Genomic DNA, 19,452 nt, shown 5'->3' with positions numbered 1-19,452 from the left:
GTACTTGCTTTTGGCACAATAAGGCCAAAGTTATTATTAGACAGATTGAATAAGATCAAAGTCGCGTTATCAAGAGGACATGTTTTTCTTGAGTACCAGAGGGGTTTATCTCCAGAAGGAAATTGATCTTCAGGGTGGAGAATTATGTTCGATTTTAGGCACATTAGGCCCAAACCAACAACATCTCAGAGGGCTCCTCCCCTCTTCCTTCAAATGGCCCCGATCTCCCTTCTGACAGGGGTCAGCAAAAGCAAAGTTCAGAGGAAATCTTTTAACACTCCAAGAATGCTGGCCAAGGGGAAAATTTGCAAGACTGAAGAATGGATTAGAGGGCTGGGTCTTCATTGTTCTGAGCAGGGTAGTTGGGTTAGGAGGAAGATGGGGGTGGGGCCCTGGAGAGGCTTGAAGGAGAGGATCTCTGCACAAGGAGGAGGAGGGTCTTTTTGGAAAACTGGGGCAACCGGTTAGGATATCCTGCAAAAACTTAAGCAAGGAATTTGTGCTCCTCCGGCAGTACAACAATGCAAATTATCCAAACCAAGGGCAGAAATCTCAATATCCTTGTTATTCCATATGATTTTGGGATTCTCCTCTGGGCCTCTGGTGAAGAGATCCTGGGAATGGCTGCAGCAGTAGTGGATTTGGGGTTAAGGATAATCCCACTCCTTGGCCAGTGGAGGGGCAGTGGTTCATGCCTCTACTGTGGACGACAAGACATCGAAGGCAACAACTGGCAAACAAGACCTAGGCGGAAGCGACCGTAAGGCTGAATCCCCTTCCTTTCTCCCTTTCAGAGGGTGACTAGAGACACTAAGAAGACACAAAGTGGGTGTGTATGTGTGTGGAGGGGCTGGCATCATTACTGTTTGCTGATAAGGTCCAGAGATTTGGACAGAGGTCTGTAATTCCAATTTTTATGGGAGGTGACCAGCATTTCAGTATTGGGTGTGTGTGGGTGCTGTTAATGAGATAGGAAAAGAAATAAAATTGCATTGTGGTGTTGTAGTAGGCTGCTCTATGACTTGATGCCAATGTTTCTTATATCTTGGTGGCCAGAACCTGGGAGAAGCTGCTATTCTCAAGCAGCTTGCAGTTTTCTGATTTATGTTTTGAATGAAGACCACTCTTGTTTTGGAGAGCTCTTTCCTAATACTTGAGTGGTCTTATTGGTGTGGCAAAAGCAAAGACTAACTTTTATAGTGGAATGGAGAGTTGGGACACAGCTGAACTACCCTGCATAATAATGCCAATGGCAGTCTTCTTTTATGTTAATTTAGGAGTCAGCCTGAAGGGAGTTGGGATAAAGGAGAAAGAGAAATTATTTTCTGTTGGTGACTTGTAGAAACTGTTGAGAAGAGTGGAGAGATGACCTTGAGGGGCTGAGAATCCTTTTGGGAAGCAATGGGCTCTAGATGCTGTACTTGTAATAGCCATCTCTGAATCTCTTCAGCTTTATAATTCTATTATTCCCAAACTATCTGTAACAGCCCGATGTTAGCTGTATTTTAGGGAATTGAGGGAGGAGCCCTTGTCCACACTTAAGATTTGCTTCTACATCTAGGAATGCCATCCCCCCAGGTGTGTGGTGGTAGCCACAGGTGGGTGGTTGGTGATTCTGGGGCACTAATGGATGGGTTGCAGCAGAATCCCCGAACAACGCTTATTGAGCCAAGGATGAGGCTGTACTGGGGATTGCATGTGTTGAAGTTCAAGCGAATCTGGAAGACTGACCTTAACTGAATCATGGTAAGGATCAAATGCATTCAGGGGCGGATTCGTGGTGTATGAAAACCTTTGAGGATTCCCAAGAGTGCTGGGGGCGGTTGGGAGCAGGGGGTGAGGCTGGATTTTCTTTTAGTATGTAGGGTGGGGCTTCTTCTGTTATTGATAATTAACAGGAAGGGTGACCTCTAGATAAGAGGAGACTAATTAGCGGCACTCCCTGCCAACTCTTGGGGAGAGTATTAGGTACTAGTAGGCCACAGGTAGCTCTTGATCCTTAAGTTTCAGTGAAGCCTTCCTTGAGTTCTCCCCTTTCTCTTCCCCTCCCCAGTGGACAGTTTTCCTTTCTCTGGCTCCTACTGCAGTTTGTACCCACCTTTATCACAGCAGCCAATTATCTTTTTTAAAAAGTATAATTGAAGTATAGTTGACTTACGACAGCCAATTATCTTGTAATTTGTAATCATGTCTCTCCCAGTAGACTCTAGGCGAGGGACTGGTGCTGATACGCAGACCCAGGTTCAAATTCCAGCTGTGCCACTAGCTAGCTTTGTGACCTTAGGCAGTTACTTAATCAATCTATGCCTCGTTTTCCTTATGTATTAAAAATGGGCAGCAGGCTTCACATCGCCTGTTGTTGCTGGGAGAAATGAAGGTGGCAGTGCATATAAAGCACCAGGCATAAGTTATGAGCAAATTATGGGCGCCTAGCAGGGAAAACATCTGTTAATTAACCTGACTTATCTTTATTTTGTGCACTCAAACATCTACTGATCCCTGCTGTATTTCAGGCCCCGGGAGCGCTCCCTCCCGGTTGGAGAAGCCTCACGTGCGGCCTGTGGGCCTTGTCCCGCGGGCCGCCTCAGGAATGGCTCCGCCAGAGAGAAAACCCCGCCCACAGCCCTAGCGATCTCCTCAGCGATTGGACCCGGACCGTCCCGCAGGCTTTCTGGTTGCTAGGCTCGGGAGGTGGGGACCTAGGTTGCGCGTGCGCGGATTGAGGGTGAAGATGCTTTCCGGTCGGGAGGGAGGAGGTGACGTCAGGAGCAGTGGCCAGCCGGGGCCTCCTGTAGCCCTGGGGACGTTGTTTCTGTGGGCCCTAGGACCGCGTCACAAGTCGGCGACTGAACCTTGGCGGTGGTAGCCGAGGCGGCGAAGGCGGCAGCGGCGGCGACAGCTCTGGGGTTTGCGTCTCGGGGTGTGTCGGCCGCCGCTGCTGCTTGGGCCTGGTATGTACAAATGGCTGGTTAGGATTCTCGGCACCATTTTCCGTTTCTGTGACCGACCGGTGCCCCCTGCCCGGGCCCTCCTGAAGAGGCGGCGCTCGAACAGGTGAGAGGAGGAGAGGGGCCGAGCGCCGGCCTGGCTGTTCCCCTCCCCCACCCCGGGCTGGGCTGGCATAGCGCTGATCAAGCCAGGCAGGCCCCGCTCAGCAGAAACAGGTAGCTGGGCGGAGGCCGTAGAGGTGCGGGTCGCGGGTATCCTGGTGACGTCGCTCCTCCACGCTGTGCGGATGCGGCTGCTGATGATGGAAAGAGCTAGTGGTCGGTATGGTTAGGATCTTTCTTGTCAGAGTCCAAGCTGGTTGCTGTCAGTAAATGGGGCTTTATCTTATTTTGCTGCTCTTAGGTTGAAAACTGAAAATGGAAGGAATACTGTCTTTGTTGTGGCTCACTGTTTACAAAGCAAACTCCCAAGTGTCATCTATAGGCAGTAGGTGCAGTTATGGGACGTGAGATTCATAGCTTGCCCAAAGCCGTTTTGACCACAAGTGCTGTTCTGTTAACACTAAGAGACAGCAGCTGTCTTGTTCTGAAACAGATGTCAAACTCTGTGTGTGTGTGTGTGTGTGTGTGTGTGTGTTGCCTGAGGGAGAGTGATTCTGTCTTTTAGAATTACTGTATGAGAAAAAATTGGTACCTTATTCCTTTAAAAAGATCACTAATCTGTACTCTAAAATTCAGTTAAAAGTTGGGGGGAAACTAAAAGTTATTCTTAGCATTTACCCCTTGGTTTGTCCCATTTCATAGTGCCTTCTTGCCTAAGAATTAATATAGAAAATAAAATAACATACCAATTCTATACATAACCCCTCAACTTTTAGTGATCAAGTATTATACTTTTATTAAGCTCTAAGATCATTGAAGGGTGGTTTCTTGGAGCTTGAGAGAACAAGATGATTACTACATGAGTGAGAATGCAGGTCATTGATGAAATTGGTGATAGGCTAAATTCCATCATGTGTTCCAGAGAGGGCAACATTTCAACAAACTCTTTCTACCTTTCTGTAGTGTTGGCATAGGATCGTTTGAGAACAAGATATAAAGTGTCTAAAATGATGTTTAACATATATAAAGGTGGTGTTTGTTTATTCTGGCCCAATGGCCTTGTACAAAGGCTGGTGCATGATAGGTACTTGGTGCACATTTATTGAATAATTGGGGGGAGGGTAGAGCTCAAGTGGTAGAACACTTGCTTAGCATGCATGAGGTCCTGGGTTCAATCCCCAGTACCTCCTCTGAAAGTAAATAAACCTAGTTACCTCCCCCCACCAAAATAAAATAATTAAATAATACTATAATAAATTAAACATAAGGTTATTGAATATGGAATATTAATTCCCTCTCCCCTGTCCTTTACTTTTACCGCGAATCTCTGCTAAGTCAGGGAAACAGTGGTTTGAAGATCAAAACCCTGTTGCTTACCACACATCCTTAATTTAAAACAGCTCTTCTCATTGTAAGGTATTTTTCAGTTGAAATGAAGCCAGAAAATCTTGTTGGAATGTTTAAAGTTATGAACTGAATGGTATTCTCCAGGGATGTATTCTGTTCATTTTTTTTGTAAACATAATCATTCATAATCATCTATAGAAAGGTGATTAATAGTATGCCATGAGCCTTTAACATTCTTGAAGTATAAGTCCAAAAACTTTCCTGAATTACCAGATTCTTTGTTACCACTGTAATATAGTTTCCATGATAAAAATGTAGTTAAAATATAATACCTTTTCTGGCTAAGAATTAACTTTTAAGGCTCTGTATTGTCTACCTCTGTCTGAGGTAGGAAATGACTTTCTTTGGGTAGGGTGTCATCTTTCAAAAGGAAACTTTTTTTTTGTTTTTAAATCATTTCTGGAGAGAAAAGGAAATAACTAGTCCTACGATTTTCCTTATGTTCATTTACTAGTTAAGTGATTTCTGGCCAGTTTCATGTTTGTACTTGAGCCAGACTACAGATTATTTATTATATAATAGGGAGTTTTGGGTCTCTCTCATAGAGTGGAAACCATAGTGCGACATCTTCAGATGCTAAAGGCCTACTGTAGAATAGTGTTCTCTTTTAAAACATCAGTTGGATCTCATTTTATGATAAGGTTAATGGAGGAGGGTGTTGTATGAATAGTAAGTTTACTTATGGAAATGGATATGTGTGTATATGAATATACAGGCACATATATTTCTCTCTTTTCTCTTTTTTTAGCACTCTGTTTTCTACAGTGGACACTGATGAAATACCAGCCAAAAGACCAAGATTAGGTATGAAATACTAATTTTAAAAATTAGGTTTTTAAATCAGAAAAACATATGTGTGGACAAAATTCCAAAGGTAAAAAGTAAGTGAGAAAGTGAAAAGTAAGTCTCTCACCTGTTGCTCTTCTACTCAGTTATCTCCTCTAGAGTTAACCAGTGTTACCAGTTTCTTTCCAGATAAACAAGCGTGTATGTTGAAAGTGCAGTTCAAAATTCTTAATCTTCCTGTAAAGAAAAAGTGCTTTTTAAATTTGGGGAGAAAACATAAAAACTACTTCATACTGAGTCATCTAGTTCAGATGTCTGAGTGAACCAATCTAATGTGTTGCCTTGAATTGTTTACTTCCCTGTATCTGAAGGGCTATACATCGCTTGGTAGAAGAGAATAAAACTAGACTAAAGGCACAATGGTATACTATAATAATATTTTACTCTTTCTCAAAAATGCATGCAAATTTGAATCTACCTCCAGATTGTGGTAGAGAGTGGACGTGTCTGTGTTAAGATTTCATTTAAATCCAATGAGTGTTTATTGAGCCTGTCTTACTGTTAAGCAATGTGTTAGGTTCTATGGGAAACAAACAAAAGTGAGGACCACAGGATCTGTTTTTAAGAACCTTGCAATTGTAGGGGTATGTGATTACATAGTGGGGGGTTTAAGATAAGTACATAAATAATGTCAGTGTCTGAGGAAATGATAAATGAAATAAGAAAGGGAGTAACAAAATTCTGTCCGATTTTCAGCTTATTTAGAGTCTCAGTAAATATTTGGTGAAGGAGCTAGTATGTGAGAAAGGTCCTGAAGGATGGATAAGGTTTCAACAGAGAACATTAGGAAGGAAAAGCATTCTAGGCAGAGGGAACCGCATGGAAAAGCTGTGCAATTAAGGAAATAGTGCAGAGAATTTAGGGGAAAAGTTGACAAGACAGAGTTCAAATTATAGAGGACTCTGAATGCCAGGAATTTATACTAAATTCATTAGGACAGTATTTCCCAAAGCACAGGGTAGATACCAATTCAAGAAATGATTTTAGGAGATAAAACACATAGCATTAAGTAACATCTGAATTATATTATAAACTAAAAAAGTTGTATCCTCTTGAGTTATTTTTAATTTCTGATTATTTTAAGCAGAAAAATGTCGATTTAATGTGAATGTTTATTTAATACTTGTCAAATACAGGCTAATCTTCCCTTTTTTAACAGGCCCAGCTAGAACTTAATATTGTTGTGTTTTCATTTCTTTGTAAGGCAAATGATGTTGCTTTATGTTAATAGTAGCAATATTAGGGGGAAGTGTATAGCTGAGTGGTAGAGTGCATGCCCAGCATGCACCAGGTCCTGGGTTCAATTCCCAGTACCTCCATTAAATAAATAAAATATAAACCTAATTACCCCCCTTCAAAAAAAAAACAAAACAATAGCAATATAAATATTTGTTTAGCAGAAAAAATGAGTTAATTTTATAGAAAGATATAAATAAAAAACTGTGTGTGATTAAAAAAAAACAAACTTTGATAGTGGTATTGGAGAAATTTCCTGAAATAATTCTGGTAATCATCTGTTTTATCGGCTTCTTATGTTAAGGATCTCTCCCGCCATGATTTCCATGAAATATGTATTAAGATTTTCTGAATGGAAACAAGAAGGGAACCTAAGCCAAGGGGGAAGCAGTGGTTAGCAGAGCTAATACTTATGGTCAGAGTTCATGAAAGTCTTTTGCAGTGCTGGCCAGTAGAACTCTGCGTTAATGGCTACTGAACACCTGAAGTGGGACTATGCAACCGAGGGACTGAATTTAATTTTAATTAAATTTAATTAGATAATTACAGATAGATACTGGCTACTATATGAGACAGTACGAGTCTGTTGGTCGATTTTGAGGGAAAAAAAAGAAAGGGTGAAAAGAAGGAGGAGCTTAGAATTGCAAATTTAGGACTTTACAGATAAAAGGGAGTTTAAGAGATCTACTTAGACTAGTCTCAGGAAAATAAGGTAGTCTTATCCTCATTTTACAGATGAAGTGGGCCTTCCTGCCTCCCCCTTCCCCCTTTTTAAGTCAGTGAGATCTTTTGACATAATCTTAGGGCATACTCACAGATTTTGACAAAATTTATAGGAAAATAAATATGACGATACTTCTTGTACCCACTATGTATGTTATTAAGAGTACCTCCTGCCTCTTGGGGTTTGGATGACAGTCTGGATCAAGCACCAATCTGTAAAGTTCTTTTTCTCCCACTTACAGCATAGTAGAATGTAAGTGATATTCTTAAGCATTATTAGAGGGGTAACCTGGACTTCTTTCTAATTCCTAAAATAAGAAACAAGTCATTTGCAAATTTTGCTACTTTTAACTATTGACTAGTGACAAATTACTTCAAACTGGATTCTGCTTTACGCAACTATCACATCTTCCCTGTAGTTTAAGTTATTCCCCTGTCTTTCTGGAAAGCACTTTATATCTTACATGTTCTGGAGTGCTTGTTGCTTAAAAGCCACCATTTCACTTTCAGGCTGTTTTTCTGTAAAGCAGAATGTGGCTAAGATGATGGTCCCTTTTCTCAAACTAGTGCTTTAAAATACTCTTGATTAGGAAATAAAAGGAAATCTTTGAAAACAAATCAGCAGTGTAGGAAGTGAGAAAGAGGTAGTATAATAAAAGGAGGAAGTGGGGAAAGCACTGAAATCTACCCCTCCCCCTTATTTATTTACTTAGTTATTTTGCAATCTTTATTTTTGGTGTCAGGGAGGGGTGAGTCTCATATCTTCCAAGACATCTTCAGTAAAAAGATAGCTTTGTTTCTTCATAGATGTTTAAGAGCTCCACATCTTATACTTCACTAATTTCCACCCTGGATGTAGCTAAGATGTAATAGGCTCTTAGTAAGCAGTTGTTTAGGACAGCCATATTGTTACCTGCCTGGGAAGTAAGGACAAACCAGAGAGTAAATGGTAGTGCTTCCTGTAGTATCTGCCATACCTAGTGACTGTATGCTCCAGCTTGTCTAAGTTATATCCTTATTTCTCTGGTAAAGATTTAATTTCTGTATTCTGGAAAACTCATTGCTTAAAAGCAGTCATTTCAGGCCTTTTTTTGTGTGTGTGTGAATCAGAATGTGATTTGCTAAAGTGATGGTTTCATGCTTTTGTAGCCTCCCAAATATTTTACTAAAACAAAACAAAATAAACTAAAAATCACAGTGTTGGAATTGCACTTATTCAGGGAGGAGAAAAATTATTTGTACTAGTACCTTTTTGTCTCAATATGACTGCTAAAAAAAATTGAGAGAGGCCTTTTCTAAGATAGTAATATTATTTTGCTAAAAGCTTAATTATTCCATATTTATATGTATATGTAATCTATATTATACTTTCTAGATTGCTTTATTCACCAAGTGAAAAACAGTCTCTACAATGCTGCCAGCTTATTTGGATTCCCATTCCAGCTGACCACAAAGCCCATGGTAACTTCTGCTTGTAATGGAACACGGAATGTGGCCCCTTCAGGAGAGGTCAGTGGGGATAGGGGGGCTTCACTGGGGCTACTGGTCTTTGTACTTAATCATTATAGTTAAATTTTAGAAATATTCTCTTTTTAGGAATTAATGTGTAGAATGACTTCTTTCCAGAAATGTTCATGTCTTCATTAGCCTTGATATAAAGACCAAAAATGGAAAAGTTAAGACATTACACACTTAAAAAAATATTTATGAAGAGCCTAATTACTAATACAGTTGACCTTTGAACAACACTTGGGTTTTAGGCACCAACCCTCCACGCAGTTGAAAATTCATATAGTTGGCCTTCTGGATCCACAGTTCTACCACCCAGGCTTCCATATCCATGGATTCAAACCAACTGGTAATCATGTAGTACTGAAGCATTTGCTATTGAAAAAAAATACACATTAAAGTGGATTCCTGCAGTTCAGACCCCTTTTGTTCAAGAGTCAACTGTACATTTGCTTTTCTTACTTAAGTATGTGTGAGGAACATATTTTGAAATTGTTAATATTTTATATCATTTTTTGAGTCTTCACAAATCATCTTATTGATGAAGTTTCTTCTGTCAGGTGACTAAATCATCAGAGTGATTTTTTTTTTCATATTAAAACTTACTTAAATTCTAAAATTTAGGTATTACAGAGGTGATTCTTTTTTTATTTTAAGGTATTATCGAACTCTTCATCTTGTGAACTGACAAGTTCCGGATCCTGGAACAACATGCTGAAACTGGGTGAGGTGGTCAAAAATATTTCTGCTTCCCCAACCTCCTTTTGCCTCTTTTCTCTGAGTTTTCGGAATATTAAGGGAAAACACTGATTTGGCTTCAGATAAAAACACATACTTGTTCTCTCTCCCATTCTGAAAGCAAATAGCTCTCTTTTAGAATTGCCTTCAATTTACTGTTATGCTTCCTATTTGTTTTATCAGTGTCTTTAATGTGACTTAGATCAAGCTTTATTCATTAAAAAGAAAAAAAACCCAAAACATTATCTGAGAGCTTACTCTATGCCAGGCACTATGCTGAATTACCAGGAGTAACAATAAAGCCTTTAATAACAACAACAAAAGTAACAATATTAAATCTTTAATAACAAAATAACAAAACAAATAACAATAAGATAACAAAATGGTAAAACCCTGCCTTTGAAGGACATCATCTGAATTGGGAGTAACCTTAGGTTCCCATTTTGCATGGTTTTGTGAATTAGGAACCTCCGTGTCATCCTTGGACCACAGAGTTGAATTGTAATTGTTGTGTATACTGTACAAAATACTCTGGTGGGGAAAAAAATAGGAAGAAGCCAGAGTCCTGAAAATGATTATGATCTCTGCCACACACACACAGGTAGGCTTGTAAAGTTTGAGAGGAAGGGGGAAAAAGAGCTTTTAGAGAAGTTGTGGGTTTGGAAAAATGACACATAGAGGTGATGGTAGATTTATCTTCTTCCTGAAGTACCAGAAGTACCAGCGCTATATTTCTGTGAGTATGTGTAGCCTAATCAGAGAAGCTCAGATATTCCTAGTGCAGATTTCTTCTATAAAGACGTCCACAGTCTCTAATCTGACACCCTTGGAGATGTGTTCAGGAATTTTGAATTTTTCATTGTTTATTGAATATGATTTTTTATAAAACCCAACAGGATTGAACATTGATTCAAGTCAGGTTTTATAAACAAATGAATTCAGATCAGTTTAGGTTTTTCTGCTGCTGGCTTAAGAAAAAATTTTGATTTTTGGATCTCTTTGCATTTTAGAGTCCTCAGGGACTCCAAACCCCTGTAGTAGCTCCAGCAGAAAATGTGGCTGATAAAAATTATGTTAACGCTTTTTGAAGTGTAGTAACCATCCCACAAGTATTGGAAGCTTCCAGTGAAATGTAGTAACGTACGGCAGATTTTCATTTAAAAATACTTCTGTTTTCTTGGGAAGAAGAAACAATTTGAAAAATTTACTCAATTTAATTAGATTACAAAGAGTTTATAATCATTGAGTTCTTCATGCCTCTTGTTCTCAGCAAGCAAAACTAGTAAAGCTTTCCTATGGATTGTTACTACCTACCTGAGGTCAAAGACAGACTAAGCACTGTTGCTTTTCCTTTAACTTAACAAAGTTTGTGCTGGATAGTAATAGAATTTGAACAAAATGAGAATGCTTAGTCCTACAGTGTAAAAGTGCTCACAGATTTTCTTTTCTAATGCAGACTGTTGACAGGTTTTTTTGTGGTTTTTTGTTTTTGTTGCTGTTCTTTTACACTTAAAACTGCATTTTAAAAATAGGTAATAAATCTCCTAATGGAATAAGTGACTATCCAAAGATCAGAGTGACAGTAACTCGAGACCAGCCTCGCAGAGTCCTGCCTTCCTTTGGGTAAGTGTTAAATTCTGCCTTTCTGTAAATGGAAACAGAAATTTTTAGGTGCTGACTCTCATAAGGCATTCTCACTTTTATTCTATTATGTAATCTTGTTAAGTAAGTACTCTGAGGTTAGTAACTTGCCGAATATCATGCAGTTGGTAAGACACTTGTACTCAAATGTGTGTTACTTTTCTACCATTTTATATGCCAAAAGCATCTGATTTTGAAAGCCTTTAAAAAAATTGTTTCTCACTTCTAAACTTTGTTTTTTGAAGTATAGTATGCATACAGAACAGTGCAGGAATCATGTGTATAGCCTGATAAATTTTTGGACAATGAACTGTTCTTATTATTTTATTAGTAATTTTCTTCTCTTTTCTGTGTTCTCACTTTTTAGAATTCTGTTCCTTGGATATTAGACTTTATGGATTGATCTAATTTAATTTTCCTGTATATTCACTTCTTATCCTTTTTTTAAAAGTCTTTTATTGCATATGTGTTTTTCCCCCCATAGTTTTAAGCATCCTCCCCCTCCCTACTCCCCATGGCTTTTTCTTTCATCAAGCATCGTGTTCTGATTAGGAGGATACAATATCTTTTCTTATCTCTCTAAAACTTAATTATTTTAAAATTTCTTCTACTTGCTTTGTCTTTTCCCTCTGTGTTCCTCATCCCCTTTTGGTTTATTTTGGTCTTATCTTTCTTATTACAGTCATTATTCAAATACCTGGTAATCCTTGGCTATCCACTCATGTTTAAGAATGAGACACTAACTATAAAAAATAAGGCTCCCTGGAGTTGGATAACTGGCTGATTGTGGGATTAGGAGAGAAAGTAAAAAATTAGTGTGGAACATCTTGTGCCAAAAGTTAAAAGTGCTCGAAAACTGGGGATACGTCAACATGACCCAAGAAGGAACTTGAAGGGGCTTTCACTGGCCAAATTGGGGACATTTTCAGCATCAAATGAATAAAGACAGGAATATTGATGCTAATAAATAAATACGTAGTGTGGGAGAGAAAGATTCTCTTTGTAGTATAATGCCAACTGGTACATGTAGAAGGAAGTCTTGTAACTGTCACAGTAATAACTGATACGTGCAGGAATCGTCAACTGAGCTGAAACTAAAAGTCTGATGAAGTATGGGATATTTACATACACTCAATTTTTCTCCACAGACTACTTAATAATTATAAAGGGAAAATAGTAACTTTAGAGGGGAAAAACCTGCCTGACACTACCTTAACCAAAGGAGCAAAGTTTAAATTACCTACAATGGGACAAAGCGACATTATGGCCTACAGATACATTTTACTGGGCAGGACATGATCATCCAATGTAGTATTCCTGTAAAAACCAATAATCTGAATATAATTATGAAAAAACTGGTTAAGCTGAAATTAAGGCTGATACTACAAAACAGCAGTCCTGTACTTTTCATTTTAAGGACGAAGAAGGGTGAAAAGCTGTTTCAGATTAAAGGAAACTAAAGATACTTGTCAGTGAAATGTAATGTGAGCTTCGGTATTAGGTGCTATGAAGGATATTTTTAATATCTTTGGAGAAATTTGAATATGAGCTACATGTTACATATTGTGTCATTGCTAAAGTTTCTGAATTTCATGATTGTATTGTGGTTATGTAGGAGATAACCCTGTTCTTGGGAGATATATACTTAAATATTTAGAGGTGAACTTATTCTCTAAGCGTTTAATGCTCTAAACATCCCTATAAGCATTACTTTAGCTGCATCCCACCCATTTTGAAATGTTGGTTTTCACTTTTTCCAATTTAAGATGTTTTCTAATTTCTGTTTTACTTCATCTTTTAACCTGTAATTATTTAGAAGTATAGAATTATATTGTTTAATTTATAGGTATTTGGGAGTTCCCAGGTATCTTTCTGTTACTGATTTCTAGTTTTACTTCATTTTGGTCAGAGAATACACTTAGTATGATTTCAATTCTTTTGAATTTGTTAACATTTGTTTATGTCCCAGAATGTGGTCTATCTGGGTGATTTTCAATGTGCATTGAAAAGAATATATATTCTACTGATGTTGGGTGAAGTGTTCTATAAAAGTCAGTTAGTTTGCTGATAATGTTTTATAGGTCTTACTGATTTTTCTGTCTGCTTTTCTTATTGATTGATAAGTATAGAGTGTTGATGTTTCCTCCTATAACTGGACTTGTTTAATTTCTCCAGTCCAGTTATGTCCATTTTTGCAAATGCTTTAGGTGAATCCATTTGACCTAGATTCACTAGTTGTTATCATTTTGCCAGTTTGCTTTGTCATTCTCTGTCATATGTACGTAATATTTTTTTCTGAATTATTTGAGAGTAAGTCTTAGACTCATGCCCCTTTAATTCTAAATGCTTGAGTGTGTTTCTTAAGAATGAGGACATTCACTTACATAATCACAGATTACCAAAATCGGGCAATTTAACATTGATGTAATACAATTATATAATCTTACTTAAATTTCTCCATTATAGAGATTATTTTCTTCTGGCCTACGATTCAGTGCAGGATCATGTATTACATTTAATTTTCATGTCTCTTTGATCTCCTTAATCTGAAACAACTCCTCAGCCTTTGTCTTTAATAGCATGAGTATTTTTAAAGAGTACAAAGTATTGCTTTTGTAGAATGTCCCTTAGTTTTGTCTGATGTACTCATGATTTGTTTTAGATTATGCAAATTCTTTGGTAAAAATACTATAGATAAGATGTTGTGTCCTTTCTTAAACATCACATAAAGATAGGTATAATGTCAGTTTGTTCCATTGCTGGTAATGGCAGGAGAGGCGGGCTCTGTCGTCAGCAACAATGACTAGGTGGGGGTTTCATGGCTTCCGATTCCTTAGCTTTCATTAATTTAGTGTTCATTAATGTAGTATGCAGCAGATATTGACTGAGTGCCTTTTGGCTTAGATCATGTACTAGGATACAGTGGTGAAAGGATGAAATCTGTGTCTTCATCGAGTTTAAAGTTTGACGTAGGATGCAGATATTAAGCTATCACACCAATAGTTAATTCCAGTGGTGCCAAATGCCCAAAGGGAAAGTGCGGTACCAGAGGAGGGTATGTGCTATAATAGGGAGCTAAAGCCAGAACTGGAGTTGGAAAATGGGGTATGAGGGAGAAAGCAAAGGCTTTCAGGTGGCAGTCCTGGTGACTGGAAATAGATATTCCAGAGCAGAATTCTAGGGTACCATCTACTAGAGAGATAGATCTAATTTTTGTGAGTGGTAGTTGTCTGATTTGCCAGGAACAAGCTTAACCTGAGACAGGTTAATCACAGGATGGTTTGGAACTTAACTTCCAGCAATTTAAGCAGTTTGGAATAACTTTTCTTCTTTTTTCTGTCTCAGTTTTACTTTGAGCTCAGAAGGCTATAATAGAAGACCAGGTGGCCGTCGCCATAGCAGAGGCAATCCAGAGAGTTCCTTAATGTGGAAACCTCAGGAACAGGTTGTAACAGAGATGATTTCTGAAGAGGGTGGCAAGGGTCTGAGGCGTCCCCATTGTACTGTGGAGGAGGTAAGCCTAATTTTAGCCTGATCTTTTATAAAAGCAATTTTAGGTGTGTGGGGGGTGTAAATAACATATGTACTATGGTACAAAATTCAAAAGGTATAAAAGAGTGCACAGGGACTATAAATTCCCCAGTCTCCCTTCAATATCTGGCCCCTGTTTGACTGATGTGTATGTATATACTTCTGGAAATATTCTATACATATGTGATTTAGTCAATTTTTAGATGTAGTTATTTTCACTATGAGAAAGAAAAAGCAATCATGTTAGGAAAAGACAGGATTATAGATTGCTTCTTTTTGAGTGCCTGAATTAGTCTAACTTGTTTCTTTTATAAGCTGTAATAACTGTGACTAAATAAGGGAAGTGAATGGTGTACATGTCTGCTTTTTCCTTCCCTTTTCAGGGCACTTAGCATGATGTCTTCATCAACAGTCTTCACCTCTCTCTTAAGTCTTCACTTATTCTAGGAGAATTTAGAACTGTTCCTGTATTTGGCATTTCCCCTGGACCATCACCTGTTGCAATTCACTAGATGGTTTCCTGATCCACTTAGTTTAGCTCATCAAGGAAATATTTGGGTCCCAGCTGCTGTGCCAGTTTCCAGCAATTCAGAATTGAATAAAACATGACCCCTGTCCTGTAGGAGCTTATACATTAATTGTTGTAATTATCACAACAGGTAGGCGGAGAGAGGATTGGACTGTAGCCCTGGAGGGGATTTTAAGGCGAGGTATTAAAGTAGGCTTCAGATCTCCTAAATAAGAAATCTAGAGATGGGACTGAGCAAATACATATGGGGGTGTGCATAGGATGTATTCTAGGAATATTAGAAGGCAATATTATTAGGGACATATTTATTGGTTAAGTGTGATATAAAGTTAGAAGGAAGAGCCTGAGTCCCAGATTTCAGTCTTGGATAAATACGTGCTACTGACCAAGATACCCTGTGTGTTTAGGGGGAAGATGATGACTTCAGTTTTGAACATTGTTTAAAGTGCCTGTGAAATACAGAAGAAGACCCGTCCCATTGACTATTGGCCATAGATGATGGGAGTTTTGGGAAGAAGGCAGGGTTAGGGACACGTTTCTGAATCTTCTGCATTTTGGTGTTAGATAAAATCAAAGGAGCTGAAGCTATTACTCAGGGAAAGAAAGTAGTGTGAAAAGAGATAATGGGCAGAATCATTGACATTTAAGGGCAGGCAGAAGAAATAATCTGCAGTGGAGACTGAGAAGATAAGAAGAAATCAGGGGAGTGTACTGTACAGAAGACAGGTCGAGGTCAGCAGGGTGAGATGCTGAAGAGAGAGGCCAAGTGACAAAAGAGCTGAAAAATTGTATATTGGATCTGGCTGTAGAGAGTCATTAGTGACTTTGGTGAGACCAGTTCCATTTTGGAAGCCAGTGTTCTGAATATACAAGTGGATTATTTCTTTGGTTTACCCAGTTCTGCTGTCAATAACTGAGATGCTATCAAGGTCTGGCAGATAATGTAAACGAGTGAAATGGGTTGGAGTGAATACTTGACCAAAAGGAATAGCATAGCCTTAGATAGCTCCAGATTGTTGATACAGTGCTTCAAAAGAGGCCAGATTTATATTTATTTTATTTATAAAATTGGTAGTTAAAGTAAAAGAACACTGAAATTTAAAAAACAATGTGCTGGCAAATAAAACACATCTAGGGGCTGCATTTGACCTCTTAGTCTTTGTTTATGATTTAATTATGAGTTTGAGGTACTAGTAGTTATCTAAATGCTTTCTTTTATTTAGGGTGTTCAAAAAGAGGAAAGAGAGAAATATCGAAGGTTATTGGAGCGACTTAAAGAAGGTGGTCATGGAAACTCTGTTCCTCCTGTAACTTCAGCTCATCATAGGTAAAGATGAGCTACCAAAATAAATACTTTGCCAGACATCTTTATCCTTATTTTTGGAGAGGGGATTGGTGGGAAGAGCTTTGTTGAAAAAAGAGGTTAATTAGCATTGAGAAAAGTTGGCCTATAATTTGTCTGAATTTTATCTTGTAATGGATTATATAGAATAGTGGTTTACAAAATAGAATTTTCTGTTAGCTTTAGAATCCTTTGTTGAAGTGAACTCTTACATGAAACCCTGATACAGAAAAGTGGAATCACTGGTTGAAATCAGGTTCCCAGGAAACAGAAGTTTTTTTCAACCTCCCCAGCATGCACATTTTGCACAATCTCTGTCTTCCTCTCTCTTTCTACTTCTTTTCCTATGCCCCTCCCCACCTCCCCCTCCATATACATGTAGTCCCTGAGGCTTCTTAGTGGATGCATCTTAGCATAATTGGAAACCCTCCACTTTAGAGACAAGATTGAAGTCACCCCAGGTCATAAGTCTTCCTTATAAGGCAACTTGTTTATTAAATACACTAATGAATTGACCAAATAGATGAGAATGGCAGAAGGAATTGATGTCTGGCCTTTTATTTCCCTGTAAAAAGGGGACAAAAAATATGTGATCTCAGGATTGAGGTCCACTTGGTACTATAACAAGTGGTGTGGGACTACAGAGGGGATCCCAGAAATTATGTAACAGCAAGTTGAAGGTGAAAAAGTCACATTTAGCTTTGAATGCAGCAATAACAAGGGATTACTTGGGAATTTTAACTTTGATTGTGAACTTTCTAAAAAAAATTCTCTCAGTTTAGTCATTCAGAATGTTAGTGTTTTTTCCACTTTGACTAGCCACTGTTGGAAGCTGCGATATGCTTCATGAATTTTTGGCCTTGTCATGTCGGCAAAATCCTCAGACTATTTTGCTTCTTATGTTGCTTTTAATGTGTTGTTTTGAGATCATTTCAGATTTTCCATCTTTTGGGTTTTATCACAGTGACATTTTTCACTCAGGGTGGCGCTGGGGATTGAGAACATCCAGTTTTATAGAGAAACTGGAGGTTAGGTAATTAGGCTGGAATATTAGAGTCAGGATTAGACTTCTTTATCCTAGTCCCAGATGATGCTGTGTTATGTCCTCTCTCTTATAATTTGATGTTTCAGTATAATCCATAACTCCTGTTTGGAGAAGCTTCCCAGACAGAGAAAATAAATATTTATGGTATATTTTTTCTTTTTGTATCTGATCTTCTTCACTTTTTATGTTTCCAAGTTCTCAAAGAAGTCAGATGGACATATTAAAGACCAAAGGCTGGGGGGAAGAGCAAAGTCACGGAGTCAAAACAACTCAGTTTGTTCCAAAACAATGTGAGTTCACATATTTAGCCCTATTTTAATATAATGAATTTAGTTCAAGTGCATATAAAATTGAAAAATGATATACTAGTGAAAGATGGTATACTAAACTTTAAACCTTATCAGACCACGTGGTATTGACTGGGGCTTATCCAGTACCAATAGTTTAGTTAAAAAAGCTGTTTCAAGATAAATCCAATTTATAAAATACTTACTATTCCTAGTTTTTATATTGTAGTATGTGTTTTGTAAGCCTAAAATTAATTTCTTTGTATTTCTTATATTTGTTTCCTCATATTTCTTCACTTGCTGTTAACTAAATGACACTAAATGACAGATATTTGTCAGTTTATACTAAAGATTATATTTAAAGGAGAAAGAGAATTAGGCATTTTTAAGCAACTTAATTTGTAAGGAAGCTATTTTGGATCGCGTTTTAGCATTTCAGTGTAAATAAATGTCTTGGTACGTTGAGAATTGTGTAAATTGAAATTCTAGCTATATGATTGATTAATAAAGAAAACACAAATTTTTACCATCCTCACAGATAGAGTTGTTGAAACAAGGGGACCTCTATGTTCAGTGCGAAGTGAAAAGAGGTACATGATTCAGTTTATTCCAAGTTTTCTTTTGACATATTGTTTTCTTAATTTATAAGATATGTTTCTGAGTAACCATATCTGAGGAATTGTGAACTCCCCTCAGCTCTGGTAGCTGGTCAGCATGTATTGGTACATACATGGCTCTTGTGTCAGGTGCCTTTGGAGGGTGTCCTTCTGTCCTAGGCATTAGGGGTTGGAAGGCACTGGTGCTGCTCGGTTAAGCGCGTGGGTGTGGTGGGGATCTCTAGTATATGAACAGTGAAGGCAGTTCTCCGTGCTTTAGGATTTTAGATGCTGGTTTGTTCATAGCAGAGTTTGGTAAACTATAGCCCATAGGCCAAATCTTATCTGCCTGACTGTTTTTATAAGTAAAGTTTTATTGGACAGAGTCGTACTCATTCACTTACTTACGACTTATGGCTGCTTTTAAACTACAATGAAAGTTGAGAAGATGTGACAAAAACCATAAGACCTGCAAAGCTTAAGATATTTACTATCTGATCCTTTTTAGGAAAATTTTGCTAACCTTTGGTTTAGAGGACTATATAAACTGAAGGCAATATTTGTTTATAATTATTAAATCTGATTTCTAAAAACCAGTTTAACATGTACCAGATTAAAATCATCCAGTCTATAATCTCTCAGTTTTTTCCTCAGGTGTTCAAAGGGGAAAATTTCTGATACAGAGAAGACAGTTGGAATCAGACTAGAAAATGATGGTGTAAGTAGAAACCCTAGTTAAGTTTGTCTTTTTACTCTTTCATCTGACTTACGTTAAAATTTTGGTGCCCACAAAAAATAAGAAAGATGATATATGTTACTTTAATTTCTAATTCCACTATTTTCTTTGAAAAAGCAGCAGGCATTAAAGATATGCACCTTTGACTTCCGAGCTGCTGGATTTTTATCTGTGCAGTAGCTGCCTTTGTAAGAGAGACCAACTTGCTTCCATCACAACCCTTATCTGTGTTGTCT

The 19,452-nt window shown here is 38.0% G+C and overlaps 1 protein-coding gene across 4 annotated transcripts in view; it reads left to right on the top strand.

Annotated features, from left to right (window-relative positions):
• The first annotated feature begins 2,742 nt into the window (after nucleotides 1–2,742).
• Nucleotides 2,743–19,452, top strand: part of SENP2 (SUMO specific peptidase 2) — a 29,163-nt gene continuing 12,453 nt past the window's right edge. The window contains exons 1-10 of one of the 4 annotated variants that reach the window (XM_074366604.1): nucleotides 2,743–3,054; nucleotides 5,206–5,261; nucleotides 8,638–8,771; nucleotides 9,429–9,495; nucleotides 11,042–11,132; nucleotides 14,496–14,664; nucleotides 16,434–16,537; nucleotides 17,793–17,887; nucleotides 18,423–18,474; nucleotides 19,123–19,198. In XM_074366604.1, coding sequence (XP_074222705.1) covers nucleotides 2,954–3,054; nucleotides 5,206–5,261; nucleotides 8,638–8,771; nucleotides 9,429–9,495; nucleotides 11,042–11,132; nucleotides 14,496–14,664; nucleotides 16,434–16,537; nucleotides 17,793–17,887; nucleotides 18,423–18,474; nucleotides 19,123–19,198 — 945 coding nt within the window. In that variant the 5' untranslated portion in view covers nucleotides 2,743–2,953. The remainder of the gene's footprint in view (nucleotides 3,055–5,205; nucleotides 5,262–8,637; nucleotides 8,772–9,428; nucleotides 9,496–11,041; nucleotides 11,133–14,495; nucleotides 14,665–16,433; nucleotides 16,538–17,792; nucleotides 17,888–18,422; nucleotides 18,475–19,122; nucleotides 19,199–19,452) is intronic. The other 3 variants (XM_045519741.2, XM_010959194.3, XM_010959193.3) reach the window with 3 other exon arrangements.

The sequence above is a fragment of the Camelus bactrianus genome, chromosome 1 (assembly GCF_048773025.1).
Source record: "Camelus bactrianus isolate YW-2024 breed Bactrian camel chromosome 1, ASM4877302v1, whole genome shotgun sequence".
Taxonomy (NCBI): domain Eukaryota; kingdom Metazoa; phylum Chordata; class Mammalia; order Artiodactyla; family Camelidae; genus Camelus; species Camelus bactrianus.
This window is presented reverse-complemented; position numbering and strand designations above follow the sequence as displayed.